Source organism: Pseudophryne corroboree, chromosome 5 (genome assembly GCF_028390025.1).
Source record: "Pseudophryne corroboree isolate aPseCor3 chromosome 5, aPseCor3.hap2, whole genome shotgun sequence".
In the NCBI taxonomy this organism is placed as follows: Eukaryota; Metazoa; Chordata; class Amphibia; order Anura; family Myobatrachidae; genus Pseudophryne; species Pseudophryne corroboree.
In genome coordinates this window covers 324388007-324410165 of record NC_086448.1, presented here as the reverse complement: position 1 = coordinate 324410165, position 22159 = coordinate 324388007, and the positions used below count along the sequence as shown (strand labels likewise).

Here is a 22159-nt window from a genome sequence, read left to right as displayed (position 1 = left end):
TCAGACTCATAGCCGCGGTGGCCATGTGTAAAGATGGAGATTCTGCCATAGGGCAGCTGTCAGTGCCGATGATATGCTGAAGGTGGCATGTCAAGAACTACTGGTGGTGTTACAGCGTTCAAGGTATTGAAAGTGGGCATCTTGCACATTCAGGCGCACACTTGTACACAAAAGGAAGGTTGAAAATAGAATAATAATAATAATAATAATAATTTTAGTTACAATAGGAGTCAAGGTGCTTAGCAGATAGTATGATACAATACCTTACAGAAACTATGGGCCTGATTTACATATGGATGGTTCTGCACAGCGCTTGCGGCTTGGAGGCACTGCGTGTGAGGACACACTCTGCATGTGCCCAGAATAGGCTTGCGCATGCGCAGCTGCTCCACCTTCACAGATGTACGCAAACCATGGACATATTAAGAGGTTTAGCTTTGCATGAAATACAAAGACTATGGAAATAACACAAAGGGTGTGGCAGCTAAGTCAATTAGTTGAAATGACCTGGAAAACCATGTAATGTAGCCCATTGGTTAGATTTAACAAGCATTTCATACATTATATAAAGACACTTCGGTGGTCATTCTAAGTTGTTCACTCGCTAGCAGTTTTTAGCAGCCGTGCAAACGCTATGCCGCCTCCCACTGGGAGTGTATTTTATCTTAGCAGAAGTGCGAACGAAAGGATCGCAGAGCGGCTACAAAATAATTTTGTGCAGTATCAGAGTAGCTTCAGACCTACTCAGTGCTTGCGATCACTTCAGACTGTTCAGTTCCTGTTTTGATGTCACAAACACACCCTGCGTTCTCCCAGCTACGCCTGCATTTTTCCTGGCACGCCTGTGTTTTTCCGAACACTCCCTGAAAATGGTCAGTTGACACCCAGAAACGCCCTCTTCCTGTCAATCACTCTGCGGCCAGCAGTGCGACTGAAAAGCTACGCTAGACCTTGTGTGAAACGACATCGTTCGTTGTAATAGTACGACGCGTGTGCGCATTGCGCCGCATACGTATGCGCAGAAGTGCCGTTTATTTTTGCCTGATCGCTGCGCAGCGATCAACTCAGAATGACCCCCTTCATTCTTATTTGAAGAACAGAGTGGATGAATGTGTTCTGTAATAATTTTCTGATTTTTTTTTTTTGGGGGGGGGGAAGGCAGAGGTTCTCAAAAGCAATCAAGGCACTCCAACGGTTCAGGTTTTAGGTATATTCATGGCTCAGCACAGATGGTTAAATTAAATTGACTGAGGTGCTGATTAATGCAGAGTACACAACTATGTGTATACCCATCGATATCGACGGCTTGCCGATGTCGGCTGGGATGGAGTGGCGGCTGGGGGAGGAGCTGGGCCATGCTGCATTCGCCAGAATTGCATCACTTGCAACATCGCCAGATTGAGCTGCATGTACAGTCGACAGGCAATGTCGTAAGCGACCCATGGGAACGCGCATAGTTGTCGATATAGTGGGTACTCACTGGATGATTTGAACCATATGTCACTTCGATCTGATGGAATCGCCCATATCGTTCAAAAAGTCATCTAGTTTGTACCCAGCTTAAGGGGTACATTTACTAAGCAGTGATAAGAGCAGAGAAGTGAGCCAGTGGAGAAGTTACCCATGGCAACCAATCAGCACTGAAGTAACATCTATAATTTGCATACTATAAAATGATACAGAGCTGCTGATTGGTTGATGAGGAAATATCTCCACTGGCTCACTTCTCCTCTCTTATCACTGCTTAGTAAATGTACCTCTAAGTCACCTATGGCCAAATATGGATAAACTTAGAACCTGGACCATTGGGGTGCCTTGAGCACCATGTTTGAGAACCTCTGGATGAAGGAGTTATGATTTAGGGGTCACAGTAACAACCTTATTTTAAATGTTAGTAGTCTATTTACAGATATAATTTGTGGATAAAAGTGTTATGTCTTATTCAAAAAGTTCTAATAATTTATCTTTAATTGCAAATATCTCAGTTTCTTCTAAACGTAACATAACACCTTCATCCATTTGTCTTTTCATTTATAATTTAGTAGAGATAGCCCGTCCCATCATAATGCAAAAACACTGAAATAATAGACATTTGTTTTATATACCTTATTATGCATCTATATTAAATGATTAATTTGTAATGTACAGTATATATATTCACTACATGTTTTGTTGCAAATTATAGTTCTGTTACTGTGGAAGGAATCAAATTTATAAATTTATGTTTTTGTAATTTTAGAACTCATATCTAAACATCTTTCTCTTCAGAGATAAAGTCATGTGATCAGTCGCTCATCGGTTCACTGGGCGCAGCATGTGCCAGTTAGTCTTCCTGTCTTTAGTATAGTTTAGTAGAAAATTAGATTAGTCCAATCACTGTTTTACTGCATTTGTCAAATTACAAAAACTAGGTGATTTATGCCCATAATAATATTCCTACCTTCCATCATCATCATCATCATCATCATCATCATCATCATCATCATCACCACAATAAGAGTATTATATTGCCAAAAAGAAAACTTAGGAAAGACTTCTTTCTACAGGAATACCCATACAGACTATTGCACATCTCTACTATTAATATGTAGCCAGAAGGCAGCAATTCTTAGCATGTGATGCTAGTTTGCCCTCCTCCTCCTCCTCCTCCTCATTATTATTAAAGATGAGGCCTATCGTGTTAGCATAGATCAGTTACTTTTGTGAAGTGATTCCAAATGAAAGGTGCAATAGATAATATATAAAATAAGCAGCATGTATACATTCCAGACTCTGATTCATAATAGTTATACAATGGTGCTGCTGATTACTGCATACTGGCCAAGTAACATAAATGACATGTGACAGACTGTGTGAGCATACAATAGACAGTCACAGCATTAGCTACAATAGGACTCTATAATAGCACTCTGCTGTGAGCTGAAACAACCTACCTCTTGCAAGGCACCAGGCTCTTTCTGTCCTCCAAAATCCGTATTCGCTGTAGCTTGGCATCATAAGTGACATTGGCCCTGGTGTTTTTACCAGTGTTATGATCGTACACTACTCTCCTGCCCTCCCACTGCAGAGGTGCATGGCATGGGGTCACAGGTACTGATGTGATAATGCCTCGGGAATTTGCATGACTAGTGACAATGTGCAGGAAAAGCCCCAGGAATATGACTCTGCAGAATGCCTGCACTTGTCCTGTCTCCATCATCATCTCTCCCAGCAGCCTGTACCCTGCCCCCTTCCTTTCCTTCTCTGCTCTGGTCTGTGTGCTATCTGCAGGAGGAGGAGTACACTACACAGTGAATGCGGTGATGTAATACGCCCTGATTAGAGTCTAGCAGGGAACAGAGCATTAATTGTAACATTGTTGCTAACAAGTGACTGCAAATAAAAATATTTCATTTACTTATATTACAGGACACAGATAATGGACCAAATTGTTTTGCTTAGATAAAAATTATGTATTCTGTCAGTATATACAAAATACAGGAAATACATTGTAACCATACAGGGAGGAATTGCCAAGCAGGTTCTGCTTAATACTGTATATTAACAATGACCACTGTCATTTCTAGCATGCAGTGGAATCTCTAGGCTTCCCTAGAGCAAGGATAAATAAACCATATGACTAATCAGTAAGAACAAAGGCCCTCATTCCGAGTTGTTCGCTCGGTAATTTTCTTCGCATCGCAACGATTTTCCGCTAATTGCGCATGCGCAATGTTCGCACTGCGACTGCGCCAAGTAAATTTGCTATGCAGTTAGGTATTTTACTCACGGCATTACGAGGTTTTTTCTTCGTTCTGGAGATCGGAGTGTGATTGACAGGAAGTGGGTGTTTCTGGGCGGAAACAGGCCGTTTTATGGGAGTGTGTGAAAAAACGCTACCGTTTCTAGGAAAAACGCGGGAGTGGCTGGAGAAACGGGGGAGTGTCTGGGCGAACGCTGGGTGTGTTTGTGATGTCAAACCAGGAACGACAAGCACTGAACTGATCGCACTGGAAGAGTAAGTCTCGAGCTACTCAGAAACTGCACAGAGAAGTCTTTTCGCAATATTGCGAATCTTTCGTTCGCAATTTTGATAAGCTAAGATTCACTCCCAGTAGGTGGCAGCTTAGCGTGTGCAATGCTGCTAAAAGCAGCTTGCGAGCGAACAACTCGGAATGAGGGCCAAAGTACATATCAGTAATACAAAATAATAAATAAATAAATAAATAAAAAAATAAAACAAGGTACACTTATTCTAAGTGAAGTAATATGTATTTAAAAAGGATGGTTATAAAAAAAACAATATGGTACGCAATGATACATGTAATGTAATGTAATATAAAAGATATGCATTTCAATGGCATACCCACATGTGATTCACATGCAAAAAGAATATTATGTTTGGGATTCTAGCAATGTTTTTGAGGAGAGTATATTCAGCTTTTGTTATAATAGTTGTTGTTTTCTTTATCATTGCATTATACTATACAGATCAACTATTTGGGTATTACATAATTGCAGTTTTGATATTACAGTAGGTCATGTTTCTATAACTGATCAGCCTACTGTATGTGATACTGGAGTTTAATGTTGCACATTCATTATATTATGCAAGTTTTACTTTAACGCTTACTGGTTACTACTGTATGTCAATGGAAACTCATCTACTTACAACAGGGGTCGGGAACCTTTTTTCTACCAAGGGCCATTTGGATATTTATAAAATCCTTCAGGGGCCATACAAAAAATTATCAACTTAAAACTTACCCTGCCCCAACTAGTTATGCCCCCAGTAGATATGCCCCCTGTAGGTTTTCCCCTTTGCAGATATGCACCAGTCGATATGCCCCCTAGTAGTGCCGCTTGGAGGGGGTGACAATGCTGCTAGGCTGTGTGGCATACAGGACACTCTGCACCAGAGCTGTAACTAGACATTTTGGTGCCCTTCGACAGAAAGTGAATCACTGCCCCCCCCCCCCCCCCCCCTCCTCCCATATTCCAAAGCATGGACAGCGTGCAGCAAAAACTTATGGACATGACTTCGTGGGGAAGGGGCGTGGCCACATAATAGTGCCAATTCACATTACACCACACAGTAGTGCCACCTATACACATTGCACCAGGTAGAATCTCCTACACACACTGTGGCAGGTAGAGCACGTTATACATAATGCGCCAGGCAGAGCACGTTTTACACTTTGTGCCAGGTAGAGAATGTTATACACTTTGTGCCAGGCAGAAGACATTATACACATTGCACCAGGTAAAGCACGTTATACACATTGCATAGACAGAGCACGTCATACACATTGCACCAGGTAAAGCACATTATACACATTGCACCAGGTAGAGCACACCGTACTCTTACCTTGTGTCCGGAGCAGAGCTGAGGAGAGGAGTGCAATAAGTCAGCTTCCTGGAACCTCTGTGGCTACCCCCTGCCGCAATCCCTGACTGAATCCCTGAGAACAGCGCTGCAGCGGCATCTGAAGAAAAACCATTGGCGCGGCGGCAGCATTCCCCCCCACCCCACACTTCCCCTGCATGCGCCAGTGTCTCCAGCCACCTGCTGTCCTGCCACCTACCGCTGGTATCTTCCCCGGTCATGATCCCCACAAATGGCTTCCTCTGCTGGCTCCTGTAAATTACCGAGGCGGCACCGCGTAAGATCACAAGCTTCATGCCTGGCCGGAGATGACAGCCCCCACCCACACACAGCAGGCTGGATATTCCGGGTCCCGTGCGGAGCAGAGAGTGAGGGGAAGGCGGCAGATCACCCTCTCCATGGTCTCCTCCCCTTTCTCTTTCATTGGAGAAAGAAAGTAACTGAAAGAGCACAGGACAGCGCTGCTGATTGGTCAAAGCGCATCCTGTGGGACCCGGAGTTTTTTTATTTTCGAGTCCCCGCTGTCAATTATCGGGCAAAATATACGCTATAGCGCGTATTTGCAAATACTGCACCCTGGGTTAGGTGAGCCGCCGGGCCGGATGAAGTGGCTGTGCGGGCCTTATACAGCCCGCGGGACGGACGTTCCCCACCCCTGACATATAAGTACAGTACATCTGGAATTTATTATGCTTCATGCTTATAATCAACAATGTTGTATACGTTTTTATTATTATTATTATTATTATTATTATTATCATTATCTTTTATTTATGTGGTGCCACAAGGGATCCGCAGCGCCCAGTTACAGAGTACATAAACAAATAAGCAAAAACATGAAGACAGTGACTAAGGGTGTGTACACACGGTGAGATAAATCTGTAAGATTTTGACTATATAGTCAAAATCTTATGAAAAGTTAGTGCATATCTCATAGTGCTAGGCAGTTTGCGATACAGATTCGATCCCGATGCGCGCTCCCGTGGGGTCGGTATCGTAAGGCTAGATAGACTGTTCAGGCAAGTCAATCTTGACTATCTAGTGTACTATCTAGTATAAAGTATAGTCAAAATTGGCACTTAGTCAAAATCGTACATAGACAAAATCTCAAGCACAGATAGTCAAAATCTGTCCTATCTGTGCTATCTGGGCTCTGGGGGAGTTCAAGGGAAATCGCATAGTCAAAATCGAACATAGCAGGGATCTCACCGTGTGTACACACCCTTACAGTTCAATACAATATAGGACAAGTACATGGTAAATAAACATAGCTGTGTCAGCAGACAACACTGAAATAAGTATTAGGGTGGCAGAAAACCGCAGGATTTGGTGCAGTCGAAGGGAGTATTGAAAAGAAGATAGGTTAAGTAAGAGTCGTAAAAGCACATGAGGGAATAGGGCCCTGCTCGTGAAAGCTTACATTCTAAAGGGGAGGGGAAATTATTGTTTCATAATAATGTTTGACATGCTACTGTATGGTAACAACGTTACTTGTAAACAACAGATCACTGATTGCAGTGTTTTGCGTCAGACTGTTTTTAAACCATAGTATTTTAGGACATCAATTGCCAGCTGGGATGCTGATAAAAAAAAGTGTCTAAAGTTTAAACCCATATTTGTTTTGTAAACATGCTCATTTTGTATGTCTATACCGTACATCTTGTGATGTGTCCTGTACATTAATAAGATGTTTGTGTGTTTTTGTACTTATATTGTACCATTTCTGATGGCAGCCCTGGTCACTAGTCTGCTCTCTGGATTGTAAAGCAGACACTAATTGGTTCTCTAAATTGCAAGGTGGTCACTCGAATGACAGCTATAACAAATATAATTGACAAGTACATTTGTTTCTTTTTTATGAATTAACAAAATAAAATGCTATTTTGGATCTGGTAACACAATTGAAAGATGGTATTGTTTTCTCAAACAGAAAACCCCCTCACGAACACTCAACCCCTTTGAATGCCTACAAATTCACCATTTTTTTTTGCTCTCTGCCTTCACTCACAGTACTCCGTGACCTTACCCCCTTATAAAAAATGCCCCCTCTCCAGAGGTTTAATTTCTCAGCTTTATGCCCTCCTACTAGATGCCACCCTTCCCTCTTCCAGACCTCATGAAATTGCTTGGGAATGAGATCTTGGACCTCCCCAGGAAGATGAGGACTGGGACGACATGAGACTGGGGATAGCAAAGAGCTCTATTGCAACCAATGTCAAAGCGACAGCATACAAGATTCATTATCATTGGTATTATACTCCTGACGGACTCAATAAATTATTTCCGTCTTCTTTTCTGAATTGCTGGAGGGGTTGTGGCTGTAGAGGTACTATGGTCCATATATGGTGGACCTGTCCTATCATTGCCCCAATTTGGGACTTAGTCCATGCTCTCCTGAACTCCCTTCTGGAAACCCCTGTGCTGAAAGATCCTTGGATTTTGCTTCTGTGTTATCCACCCCCACCCCACCCCGGCCCTTGAACATTTTCTAAATTACTAGCAACACACATTTTAACAGCAGTAAAATCACTGATCGCTCTAAATTAAAAAAAAAACAACAACCTCCCCCTCCTCACTCTGCACTCAAAACCAAAATCTGGCATATTGCAGCAATGGAGAAAATCACATATTACCTCCACGACCAAGGATATGCTTATGACCAGGTTTGGGCTCCTTGCAGATCGTAGACAATCATCCCCCCCTTCATGTTGTTAATTTGGACGACGACTGTGTTTCCTCCCTTCTTCTTGCTTATTCTTCATTTGAAAGCTTACTGTATATATGTCATTGTAAGACTATATTGTGGTTTCCCTCCCCCCCTCCCCCTCTTTCCCTCTATTCCTCCTCATCCCTCTTCTTCCCTCATTATCCATTTGATCCTTAATCAATGTTGTTGGTTTTTTTTGTTTATACTTATCCTTAAAATAATATGGTCATTATTGGGCTTTGGTTGCCCATCTGTTTCTCTTATTTGTATTATGTTTCTATTTTGTCTGACTATACAAAATAAAGAATTATAAAAAAGAAAGGAAGATGGTATTGTTAGACCAGGAAGAACTGCCTAAAAGTTTTTTTTTTTTTATAAATAAGCATCCTGGTTGTGATTATTATTAGTGGTAACCCAATTAAGTTATAGGGTGACGTCAATACAAGCCCTTTAAGTCAGTAAATGCACCTGTTTTCTCCAGCAAAATGATTTTTTGGTCCTTTTACATATCTGTCCCTATATTCTTTCCCATAAACACTTTTTTTAATATAATTTTGTATTGAATCGTAAGCATCAGAGCAAACATTACAATATACATGTAATAAGAAGCATGTTAATCAATGTTGTACATTGGCAACCTAAGCAGGTTGAAAAGCAGTAAGTATATATCAGATACAACTTTTGAAACATAAAATAGAAGACATGGCATCACTGGTGTGGTGTACATGGCCCCTGAGTCCAGGGGGTCCACACACCGCACACCCTGTATCCATATAATTATACTTACCACTCCATAAGCCCGGTGTTGGCTGCAGAGCTGCAGAAATCCATGGGAAAATGGCCGCCATGGCCATTTTCCTGGTGATTTCCACATGCACAGTAGAGATGTCCATGGGAACACGACACAGACACCATGATCCCGGAGACCTGCATATGCGCAGTAGACTCTGGCACAATGCCAGAGTCTACTGTAACGCCGGAGAGTAGGTGGTCCAATTGGAGTCTACACACGGGCCCTCTCCTCTCTTAAACAGCATCTGCATGACACCCAAAAAGATATGCCAATTTCCAAACCCACATGACAAATACGAGAATACTGTATGCAGTACAAAGCAAAAATTTAAAAACCAGACGTTCCATATCAGAAACAGAAAAAATAAATGATAACAAAAAACAATAAGTGGAGCAATGTTTCAAACATCTCTATTTTTTAATTTTCTAAAAAAACAAAAAAAACAAAACAAAAGTGGTGACCCACCGCTTTACAGCAGTCCACATCTGGAATGTAAACATTAAAAATGTAAGTTACCCCATATGTGGATACCACAACTGCTACTTAGGTAGACCATATCAATAGAAGCATGTTATGCTAGGTATTAAAGCTCATGTAAGCATTATGACACATACTGTATGACCAGATTCAAATGTCCCATCCCCCCGCCTGTGATTGTGCCCGCAATTCTAATGTTGCTGCTGCTCGGCGCGACAAGTTCATTTCATCTCGCTAACCCTGGGGGTAGTGAGCTGAAATGCGCATAAAGAGGTGCATAAGTTTGGGTGCACAAACGGGTCTTTTCATGCTTGTGCCCATTACTTTAGTCAGGTTTAGGTGCCTTGCGCAACTAAAACCGAGTGTAATGGGCGCGATAAGTGAGGACATTTGAATATCACCCCGCGATCTCCCATCACTTTAGACGGGAGATCGGGATGCGATAACATTTGAATTCTCCCCATAGAGTCCAGAAACTAGACAACCAATGGTAGTAAACTGATGAAGATGTGAGTGTGAAAGGGTAATAATCCATTATAGCCTGCATTTGTCAAGAGAAACATAGGCAAATGCAGGGGGGGTCCAGTTGCCCAGAAACCCCCCTCCTCTTGGACAGCAGTTCAAAATATGACAGCAATAATAGTAGTATATAATACAATTATTTGAGATGCAGCCACATCATGCAGTTTAAGGGACAGAGCTGAGCTGCTGCACATCCCAGTGTTAGCAGCTTCTTCTACCAAGTTTGCTGTGTGTGTGGATCTCAGTGCACCATCTATGCACTGGACCAGAGAGTAGCTGCCAGGAAGAAGAGACAGGTGCCTTACCATGAGGTGGAAGAATGTGCGCTTAGGAGGTGCAGTTCCGTCTCCTACTGATTCTATTGTGTTTGTGTATTTATTATGGGGGTTTAATCTTTCCCTGACCACTTATTTTATTTATATTAGTTAAATAGGTTTGATACAACCTAAACTAAAGACTATAGGGGGTGATTCCGAGTTGTTCGCTCGCTAGCTGCTTTTAGCAGCATTGCACACGCTAAGCCGCCGCCCTCTGGGAGTGTATCTTAGCTTAGCAGAATTGCGAACGAAAGATTAGCAGAATTGCGAATAGAAATTTCTTAGCAGTTTCTGAGTAGCTCCAGACCTACTCACAAATAGCGATCAGTTCAGTCAGTTTCGTTCCTGGTTTGACGTCACACACACGCCCAGCGTCCGGCCAGCCACTCCCCCGTTTCTCCAGACACTCCCGCGTTTTTCCCTGAAACGCCTGCGTTTTTCCGCACACTCCCAGAAAACGGTCAGTTTCCGCCCAGAAACACCCACTTCCTGTCAATCACACTACGATCAGCAGAACGATGAAAAAACTTTGTTACGCCGTGAGTAAAATACCAAACTTTTGTGCTAATTTACTTGGCGCAGGCGCCCTGCGTACATTGCGCATGCGCAGTTTGCGACTAATCGCTCCGTAGCTAAAAAAAATAAGAGCGAACAACTCGGAATGACCCCCATAGTGTTAAGTATTAATACTGTATTACATATATCCAATATATAAAAAGACCAATGTGTACATTAATGTCCAGGGTCGGTACTAAGTTCCCCCACACTTCCGCGCTTGCTCCAATATTCCGCAGAGTAGGAGATTGTGGATTAAATTTGGAAACCCGTCTCTAAAAATCCTGCGTTTGCCACTGAGAAAGGTAACTTCGGCAATGACATACCTCCAAAAAGTGACAGATGACCGCGGCAATGTAGTCAAGAAAGAGGAGTCATAACTGTTTAGACGAGGGCCAATGCATAAGTCGCTTTGTGTAAAACATTTCTAACAATGGAGAAGGCCTTGTGCAGCTGGGCAACTATATCAGAAAAATCTTAGTAGACCACCACTAGTTGGGAGGCCAGTGCGGGAGATTGAGTCAAAAATTTTTGCTATTGCCGGCCTAGGACTGGTATTATCGAAATTATGAATTCAGAGGTGGGATGATAATGTAGAAATAATATTTTGATAAGAAAAGTAAGATAAATGGTTTGACTGCCTGCTGTTCTCCTTTGACCTTGCCCTGAAGCTAGGTACACAGCAGACGATATTTTGAATGATTTGCCTGATTTCGACGGATCGGACAAATTGTTAAATCATCCAGTGTGCACGCACTATCTGCACACTCCCGCTGTTGTTAGTGACATATTCTGGTCATCCCTACTGTAGAAGACATTGCTAATGAGAGCCATGCTGCCGAATGCAGTATGGCCATCCCCGTCACTCTGTCGCCATCGGTAAGTACAGTGGTTCTCAAACTTTTTGAATTACGGCACCCTAGAGTATCAGAATTGTTTTCATGGCACCCCTAAGCCAAAGTTTTTTTACTAAGAAATTTAGAAAGAAATAATAAATTAAGTAGATTGTGTTTATATGTCATCCTTAGGTTCAGTTGCGTGGTGAGGGACAGGATTTGCTTCTATTTGTCCACATATTTTATTATTGACAGCCACCAGCACTGGTTTAGCCTGTTACATTGATCATAAAAAATATGAATTGGTCCTGGACCACCAATCCAAGGCACCCCTGCAAGTGTCTTGAGGCACCCCAGGGTGCCCCAGCACACAGTTTGAGAACCACTGGGCAAGACTGTATGCACTTGCCGATGCTGGGTCTCCGCCACTCACAATGTCAGGCTGGGTACACATCTTCTAATGCGTACCCAGCTTAACTCCTTTATCTGACCTGTCCACCAGACATGATACACTGGATCATGGATTGTTGATATCATGTTTAAATAAGGGTTTGCAGTCCAGGCCACCCCTCCCATCCTCTGTATTTGGGTACAGAGTACACTTGAAGGAGGAGACTCCTTCTGTTAAATACTGGACCCCTCCCACCTGCACTTAGGCATACCTGCCAACATCTCAAACTCTGGAATCGGGACTTCACGCGTACCAAAGGAGCGCTCTCCTGTAAATGGGTGTCGTCTATTCAAAAGGGGCAGGGTTTCACAGCAATTCTGCTATTGCGAACCATACTCCTATTTTCTGTCACTGTGGGGACATGCCTAGTGCTCTATGAGCTGCTGACATGCCCCCAGTCCCAATGTCTCCCGTGAATAGACAGTGTCTACTCACTGAAGAACAGTGAGTTACTGGAGCCTCCCAACTGCCTCCTCCACCACCACAGGACACTGTAGCCCACGGTTGGGACAGCGGGACAGTCTCAAAAAAGCAAGATTGTCCCGCGAAACCAGGACACTTGGGAGGTATGACTTGGGTGATTTTAATTAGTACAGGGCCTGGCATTGCTGCTTACATATTAGAATGGGCACTATTATAGTTAAGTCCTGGATAAATTGATACAGTGTGTTCAAGGGGCGTACCTAGAACTTTGTGGGCCCCATAGCAAAATCTTGAAAAGCTCCCCTGCTGTTGTCACTACAATGCCCCTTAGGGGAGCAGGAGAGAGAGAGTGAGGGGAGCTGAGAGGCCAAATTGGTGTCGGAGAGAGAGAGAGAGAGAGAGAGAGAGAGAGAGAGAGAGAGAGAGGGTGTTAGGGAGAAAGAGAGAAAGGGATGAGAGGGCAGAGAGGACATCAGGGAGAGAGAGGGTGTTGGATAGAGAGAGAGAGTGTGTCAGAGAGAAAGAGGAGGGGCAAGTTAGGAAGGGGAACGAGAGGGAGTGAGTGAGATAGAGAGTGTCAGGAAGGGAGAAAGAGAGGTGAGCAAGAGAGAGTAAGAGAGAGTGTCAGGGAGAGACAGAGAGGAAGAGAATGAGAGAGAACGTGTCAGGGAAAGAGAGAGTGTGTCAGAGTGAGAGTGTGACAGGGAGAGAGGGAAAGAGACAGTGTCAGAGAGAGTGTCAGGGAGGGAGAGAGAGAGGGGTGAGAAACAGAGAGGAAGAGAGAGACGGTGTCAGTAAAAGAGAGATTATAGTACAAAAGAGTTTTGTTCTCTTATACAGCGCCTATTGGATTAGCAGCTGGTCTTTCCCTCGTGGTGTACACCTGCACCAGTAATCAACATATACCAACAAATGAGGTTAAGCTCACAGCGCTGATCCCAGCAATGGAAATATATAAAAATCACAAACACCGTGTTCAGGAGTTGTTTCAGGGGTTTCCCATAAGTGTCTTTTTCCTCTCTTATAGACTGACACTTACTTTTAAACCCTTTGTAGCGTTCATCAAAAGGTTTCTTTTTAGGTGTCCCTGATTCCTTCAATCCCGTTCCCACTATTCAGACTCGACTCAGCGCATCAGCAGTGATACAGACACCATAGGGATATAAAATGGGAAAATTTCCCAGCAGGGATATTTAATGTATAAACAATGTAAAATGTATCAAGATAATACGTCCTATTAAAACAATGTGACAGATGGAGAGGATCGTACCCGCTGACGGTTGAGGCTGTGCGCTTCCGCTGAGAGGATCCGGAATATCTCAGCGTGCTGTTCTGGCAAGATCTTGAGGAAGGGGCGGTACCCCGAAACGCGTTGATTCTGCAGGACTTGGACTGTGACGTATGGACGTGAGGAGAATACAGCCCGTTTGCATGTCTGAGGCTGTTGCCAGAACAGCACGCTGAGATATTCCGGATCCTCTCAGCGGAAGCGCACAGCCTCAACCGTCAGCGGGTACGATCCTCTCCATCTGTCACATTGTTTTAATAGGACGTATTATCTTGATACATTTTACATTGTTTATACATTAAATATCCCTGCTGGGAAATTTTCCCATTTTATATCCCTATGGTGTCTGTATCACTGCTGATGCGCTGAGTCGAGTCTGAATAGTGGGAACGGGATTGAAGGAATCAGGGACACCTAAAAAGAAACCTTTTGATGAACGCTACAAAGGGTTTAAAAGTAAGTGTCAGTCTATAAGAGAGGAAAAAGACACTTATGGGAAACCCCTGAAACAACTCCTGAACACGGTGTTTGTGATTTTTATATATTTCCATTGCTGGGATCAGCGCTGTGAGCTTAACCTCATTTGTTGGTATATAAAAGAGAGATTATGTCAGGGATAGAGAATGAGACATTGTCAGGGAAAGAGAGAGTCAGGGAGAGAGGGAGAGACAGTGTCAGAGGGAGTGATAGGGAAGCTGAGAGTGTGTCAGGGAGAGAGACAGTGTCAGGGAGAGAGAGACAGAGAGAGAGAGAGAGTGTTAGGGAGAGACAGTGTCAGGGAGAGAGAAGGAGAGAGAAAGACAGTTTCTGGGAGAGAGAGGGTGAGATCGTATCAGTGAGAGAGAGAGTGTGTGTGTCAGGGAGAGAGAGACAGTGTTAGGAAGAGAGAGACAATGTCAGGGGAGAGAGAGAGGGAGGGAGACAGTGTCAGGGAGAGAGAGACACAGTGTCAGGGAGAGGGATACTTGGGATGTAATGGAGTCCGAGTTCACCTGACATGCATGATGCCGGCTGAACTTGGATGTTTTTTTTTTTTTAAATGGGCAATTCTTTACAAGGCAGGTTATGCCTTGTAAATGACTGCCCCTTTAAAAAAACGTCCGAGTCCGTCAGCATCCCACATGTCGGGCAAACTCAGACCCCATTACATCCCACCCACAGTGTCAGGGAGTGAGGGACAGACAGTGTCAGTGAGAGAGCAGTGACGTGTGGTGAGGTCAGTGACTGGTGAGGCCCCACCCCCAAATAACAAAAAAAGCATAGGGTTCACCTTATTTAAGCAAAACCAACACCAGGCTGAACCAGCCAAGGGGAATAATGCTATAGCAGGGGAGACATTCAGTATGGGGTCCCCCTGTCATAACATTAAACACCCACCAAACCAGTCAGCCCAGGGCTGGAACTCCTCAGAAAGTGGTGGACCCTAAAAATTAAAATGGAATCCCCCCCTTTCCTGAGCAACAACCACCACTGGGCTGAAAGCCCAGTGCTATGCCCCACATCTGGTGGTGGTGGGTGTGGGGATCATAGTATGACAATATTGTTCTTTACAGGCTGCCTACAGGTCCCAGCAAGCCTGCCCCAGCATGCTGGCACTTGGAGAACCACAAGTGCCAGCATGCCCGGACAATAAGGGCCCGCTGTCACCTGTAGTCTGCCTGTAAAGAAAATATTCAAATAAAAACAAAACACCTGATGGCTTAATAGTTTATTATACTGCATCCTCACCTGGGGGCGGCGGCCTGACATGAGCTACCTCGCTGCTGGCTTATACAGTATAAGCCAGTTGAGGGGGCGGGGAGATGACGCGGCAAGCAGTGATTGGCTTGCGGCAGCTATCTTTAATTTAAAAAATTACGATGAGGCGCCTCTCCCGCTGCAGGCATTTTCAAGGGGGGAAATGTTTGGAATAATTCAAAGAAGATAGCTATGACACAGAATCTGTGTTATAAATACTGTATCTTCTTTGTATTATTTTAATCATTATGACAGGGGAGGCACTGCACGTCCCTGAGAGAGAGAGATAGTGAGAGAGACAGTGTCAGGGAGAGAGAGAGAATGTCAGGGAGAGAGAGGAAGAGATATAGTGTCAGAGAGAGAGAGCAGTGCCGTTTCTTGTGGCGGGCGAGCCGTGCAACCACACGGGGCGCCCGGCGCGGCACTTCTTCAGCACTAAATCCCCCCTCCCCTCTCCTCCCGAGTGCCCAGCTCGGGGGCGGGGTTTCGCGGAATGACGCGTTTGCGTCGTGATGTCACAACGCAATCGCGTCATTCCGCGAAACCCCGCCCCCCGAGCTGGGCGCTTGGGAGGAGGGAGAAGGGGGAGCCAAGCCGGCCGGCGCCGCGCAGACGAGGGAGAGGCGGCTGAAGAGCGGGAAGAACCGCTTCAAATGTAAGTCAGCCCCTCTCCCTCTCTCTCGCTCTGTCTCCCTCCCCCCCTCCCTCTCCCCTCACCACCACCACCTGCCGTACTGTGTAAATTGGGGACACCTGTCTTCGGAATGTGTAAAATGGGGACACTTGCCTGCCGTAATATGTAAAATGGGGACGCAGTCTGCCGGAATGTGTAAATTGGGGACTCTTGCTTGCCGTGATGTGTAAAATGGGGACACTTTCCTGCCGCAATGTGTAAAATGGGGACACTTTCCTGCCGCAATGTGTAAAATGGGGGCACTTTCCTGCCGCAATGTGCAAAATGGGGACACTTTCCTGCCGCAATGTGTAAAATGGGACACTTTCCTGCCGCAATGTGTAAAATGGGACACTTTCCTGCCGCAATGTGTAAAATGGGGGCACGTGCCTGCCGCAATGTGTAAAATGGGGACACTTGCCTGCCGTACTGTGTAAAATGGGGGCACGTGCCTGCCACAATGTGTAAAATGGGGACACTTGCCTGCCACAATGTGTAAAATGGGGACACTTTCCTGCCACAATGTGTAAAATGGGGACACTTTCCTGCCGCAATGTGTAAAATGGGGACACTTGCCTGCCGTGCTGTGTAAAATGGGGTCGCGTGCCTGCTGTAATGTGTAAAATGAGGCCTTTTTTTTTTTTAATCCTGTGGTGGCCGTGATGATGAGATCAGATGAGGCCACGCCCATCATAAAGCCATGCCCATTTTAATGAGGCCACGCCCCCTTGCCGGGAGCGCGCGCACCTTCGGCGCACGCATGGTTTTCCTCTTTATATCTATGGGGGGGGGGGCATTTTTTCTTATGTGAATATGGGGGGGGGGGTCGCATTTTTAAATCTCGCACTGAGAGCCAAATTGGCTAGAAACGGCCCTGAGGGAGAGATTGTTAGGGAGAGAGAGAGACAGTTTTAGGGAGAGAGATATCGAGAGACATTGTTAGGGAGAGGGAGACAGAGAGAGACAGTGTTGTCAGGGAGACAGAGAGAGTGTCAGGGAGAGAGAAAAAGTGAGAGAATTAAGAGAGAGAAAGTGTCAGGGAGAGAGAACGGGGAAAGAGGGAGTAGGAGCGAACACTACCTGACTCCAGCACAGGCCTCTGATGGGGCGGCACTTCCCGGCACTAGGCCCTGCCCCCTAAATAACCACAATTTGCGACACTCGGAGTCGGCCAGGTAGGCCCCCCCTGCTATATCCTCCATGAGGCTAAAACCTCGGGGGGAATGTGGGGAGGGGTTTGTGCTATCAGCAGCAGCCTTTCTTAGTGGGGTGAAGGGGAGCAGCAGGCCCTCAAAGCAGCTTGGGTCCCAATTGTGGTTATGCCACTGATGTGTTAGTATTAGGGATTTTATGGACCCATCTGATGAAGTTTACCTTGACATAGTAGATGGGCAAGCATTTTAGGCCAAACATGTACTACAGTAAGTATTATTTATTATTAATAGTTTCTTATATAGCGCAGCATATTCCGTTGCACTTTACAATTGAAACATAAGTACCTTATGTATACTCCATGAAAATGGTAGAGTTTATCATAAATTGATTTGATTATCAGTATTTGTTTGCACATACATTTTATTTTTTTTCTGAGTAAGTAAATACAAGTCAGAAATAAAAATGGAACATTAGAAATGAAGCGTGTTAGAAAGCAGTGCTCTCCTGCACTGTCAAACATGCTGGGCACTGGGACCCAGGGAGGTCTATCCTCCAATCTGATGTGTTGCTGCAGCATGTGACTGCAGTTATCTTGTAGATTCTAACTAGTACAGTGTAAGACTGTCAGAGAAAAGACATAATAGAGACACAAGTCTTACACTTAGCTCCAGAATTATCTGCATGGAACTGTTGCAGCAACCCTGCACTGCTTCCCCTTACCAGCATATACTCACCAGCTGGTGAGCTGTATAGAACCTCACTTCACTCAAAGCTTCGATCCATCACCAGTGTGGATTAACAGATCGACAGTCAGTAGGTCAACAATCAATAGGTTGACACCATATAGCCGACAGGTACAGAAGGCCGACATGGTAAAAGGTCAACATGAATATGGTCGATACAAAAAAGTATTTGGAATTTTTGGGTGTCATTATGTATGTTTAACCATATATGACCCAAGTTAGTAGAAACGTGTACTCTCATGGGTTTGCTTAGGTCAACAGGTCGTCATGAAAAAGGTAGACAGTACAAAAGGTCGACAGGATATAAGGGTCGATATGAAAATGGTCAACACAAGTTTTTTTTCTTTTTGGGTGTAATTTTCTATGTTTAACCATATATGACCCAAATTAATAGAAACATGGACTCACGTCTTCATCAAACCCAGCCCTCTCTCATCCTAACCCTCTGTTCCACTCTCACTGTCTACTCCATTTGTGTCACCTATATACTGTATGTCTAACCCTCCCCTTTAGAATGTAAGCTCTCATGACCAGGACCCTCTTCACTCGTGTCCCTTTCCTCATCTTCTACTCCATACTCCCTTTGACGGCACCAAATCCCTTGGTTTTCTGTCACCTTAATACTTATTTCAGTGTTGTCTGCTGATGCTACTGTATGTTCATATACCCTGTACTTGTCCTTTATTGTCTTGAACTGTCTTGTCATTTCTTTATGTACTCTGTGACTGGGTGCTGTGGATCCCTTGTGGCGCTATACAAATAAAGGATAATAATAACCCATGTGGGCTCGTTTCGCTAACCACTCATCTGACAAGATAGCTCGCTTCACTTGCCATAAGGTTACTAAAGGTAATAGATGGTGACATGGTTAGTAAATTAAGTAAAAGTTTGACTATATGTGTGGTTGACCATTGTCATGGCAACCTTTTGAACCTGTCGACCTTTTGTACCTGTCAACCTATTGACTGTCGGCCATGTGGTGTCTACCTATTGACTGTTGACCTACTGACTATTGACCTATCATCTGCCACTCACATAAACAGTGAATACAGCTGTTTATGTGGGTGGCATTTTAGCTCTGTGTGCAAGAAATAGCATCGGCACCCCCACATATTTACACCAGGTAGAGCCTCTGTCACACATTATGCCAAGTAGATCTCCTTTTACACATTACAGCAGGGAGAGTCCCCTTTTACACAGTATGGCAGGTAGATTCCCCATTTACATATTGCGGCAGGTAGAGCTCCCTTTTACACATTACAGCAGATAGAGTCCCCATTTACACAGTACAGCAGGTAGAGTCCCCATTTACATAGTACGGCAGGTAGAGTCCCCATTTACACAGTACGGAGGGTAGATGTGCGCCCACACCTAGTTATGACCCTGATCTCCCCTATGCAGTCACTACCAAGGGAATGCAGAAAAATAAACAGTATAATGCTGGAGGTAAAAATACCTGTAAGTCATTTCTTTAGAAAAATACAAATCACCTCCTGATAATAACAGAAGTATTTCCCAATATAATTTATGTACCAATGTCAGAACGAACCAAACACATTCCTCCATGTACATTGTGCTCCTCTCTAATAACATACAGATGAAGCCACGCTAGTCTTGGCTCCGTCTGTGCCTAGACACGCCCTTCTAGGCGCGCCTAGGACTCGGCGTCTCAGTCTCCGATGGAGACGCACACCATTCACGCACCCGGACAGAGACGCACTGAATGGGCACGTCTCTGTGCACTCCCAGCGTGACTAAGTGGACGGATCGCCTAGTCACACCGGGAGTGCTCGTTTGCTATGGAGCGGCCTCAGATGAGCGCAGCTTCAACTGTAGCAGCAGGAGATGGAGCAGGGAAGAGACCGTCACATAGAAAGAAACAGAGGTCAGGGTGAGGAGAAGAAGGTGAAAACATACAGAAGATTTGTGCTCACCTTTCCCCCACCTCTGTGGTCACATACTGTCTCCCCCTCCTCCCTAGCAGCTACGCGTGTCTCACTTCACTGCTCAGTCTTAGCTCCAGCAGCAGCCGACTCCAGTACGCGGAAGTCCCTTTACAGACACAGCAGGAACGGAGGGGAGCAGAATGCATTGCAGAGAGACAGACCCGACTGGCCAGCACTGTCAGCTGTAATGTATATTAGCAGCAGTGCGCCCGACAGGGAAGGAGCCGGGCGCAACACTACTATTATAAATTACAGCTGGCAGCGCCGGTGGACACTTAAGATGGATTCGGATGGTGCACCCACAGCGCAAATGCTCTGTGTGCAAAGCACCATCCGCCCACACCTAGTTACGGCCTTGCCAGTTATACTTCAATAAACCAACACTACTGGTTAAGTAGCTGGGCTGTTCATGCATGTGTCATTCACTGGTGTGTGCCTATATAACTCTGGTGTGTGCATATATAATTCGCAACACAGCGGCAATGTTGGATGCAGTGGGTGATGTTTTTGTCTGCATATGCATCTAAGTTGCACTGCAAATGCTTCTGATTATGTTCTTACAGAGTCACCAGACAAATTTAGATGTACGGTAGTAGAAATGTAAAGTGCGACACAGGATTTATATATGGATTTCCAATTGTTTTAATGTAGAAAAGTCATTCAGAGGGAATCCGGTCAGGATCCCAGCGGTTGGAATCCCAGCAGTCGAATCCCGAAACTGCTCGGAATGCTGGCGCCAGCATCTCGAATAGGATTATAATCCTGGCGTCTGAATACCGACTGCCGGGATCCCGATCATCTGTGTGCCAGGCGAGAAGTAACCTCTTGGGGTGGCGGGGAATTAGGTTTAGGCTGTGGGGAGAGGGTTAGGCTACGGACAGGGTGGGTTAGGTTTAGGCTGTGGGGAGGGGAGGTTAGGTTTAGGCACTCTCGGGGAGGGTAAGATTTGGTTGTAAGGTGGGCAGGGTTAGGTTTAGGCTGCTGGAAGGGGGGGTTAGGTTTAGGTACCACCGGGGAGGGTTTGGTTTAGGCTGCCAAGGGGAGGGTGGGAGGTGGGTTAGGTTTAGGCTGCAAGAAAAAAGGGTTGGGGGGGAGGGTTAACATACTTACCTAACCCCTCTTGGGATTCTAACCATCGGGACGTTGCGGTCATTATTCTGACCACCAGAATCCTGAACGCCGGCATATCAGCCCCAACCCATTCAGAGTGTGTGACTAGCACATAGCAGGCACTAGATCTCCTAAAGTCTTTCCCATTCTCTCTCTTAGTAATTTCAGGTTGAGTCAGCCATATCCAGAGTTCCAAAAACTAAAGAGCTCCATAAAACAAAAATTTTCCCAAATCCTCATCCCAAAGATATCTCATTATGGTAGGAATATATTCCAACATACGGAAAAATCTGTAATACAATATGCTTCTAGTCCCAATAATTTCTGATATGGGAGACTCAATCTGTATATAGATTTAGACCCAATAATTATAATTTCTTCTTGTTGTTTGTAAGAAATTAAAGATTGCCTGCATTCATCTGCAAACACATTATGTAATGTTTAAAGGTAAAGTGATCACTGATGAGATCACTTCTTTCTTGTTTCAGTAGGCCAAGACCAGGAAGGAATCCTACAGATGCTTCGCATTCTGGAACCAGGTAAATTTCAGAAATAGTAGTCCGCATAGGAACCTATAGGGCTGCTATTGTGACCAAAAATTGGGGACTATTGCAGATATCTTCAAAAATCTGCTGCAGTTACCCCCTAGATACTGTAAATATGCGGCTTTCCCACAAAAAATATTTGTTATTGAATACTTCCCAACTGTCCCGATTTTCACGAGACAGTCCCGTTTTATGTGACTGTCCTGCTGTCCCACCCATGGGCTGCAGTGTCCCGTGGTGGGGGGGGGAAGGGCGGGGTAGTTGGGAGGCTCATGTCACTCACTGCCCTTCTTAGCAGAGCAGTGGTGTATAGACACTGTGTGCATGTGCACAGCGTCTATTCACAGCAGTGACATGCGGTGGAGTAAGGCAGGTGAGGCAGAGCCATTCCTGTCATACTTACGTTTATTTTGATTGAATAAAGTATATGACAAATACTAATGATTTTTTGAAATATCTTCTTTGCATTATTATAATAATTTTTATAGGCCAAACTCTGGAGTAAAAAGTCTATGG

The 22159-nt window shown here is 44.7% G+C and overlaps 1 protein-coding gene across 1 annotated transcript in view; it reads right to left on the bottom strand.

Annotated features, from left to right (window-relative positions):
* Nucleotides 1-3273, bottom strand: part of EPDR1 (ependymin related 1) — a 78973-nt gene extending 75700 nt beyond the window's left edge. Inside the window, exon 1 of the mRNA XM_063922520.1 lies at nucleotides 2934-3273. Within this exon, the coding sequence (XP_063778590.1) occupies nucleotides 2934-3202 (269 nt within the window). The 5' untranslated portion in view covers nucleotides 3203-3273. The remainder of the gene's footprint in view (nucleotides 1-2933) is intronic.
* Nucleotides 3274-22159: the final 18886 nt, after the last annotated feature.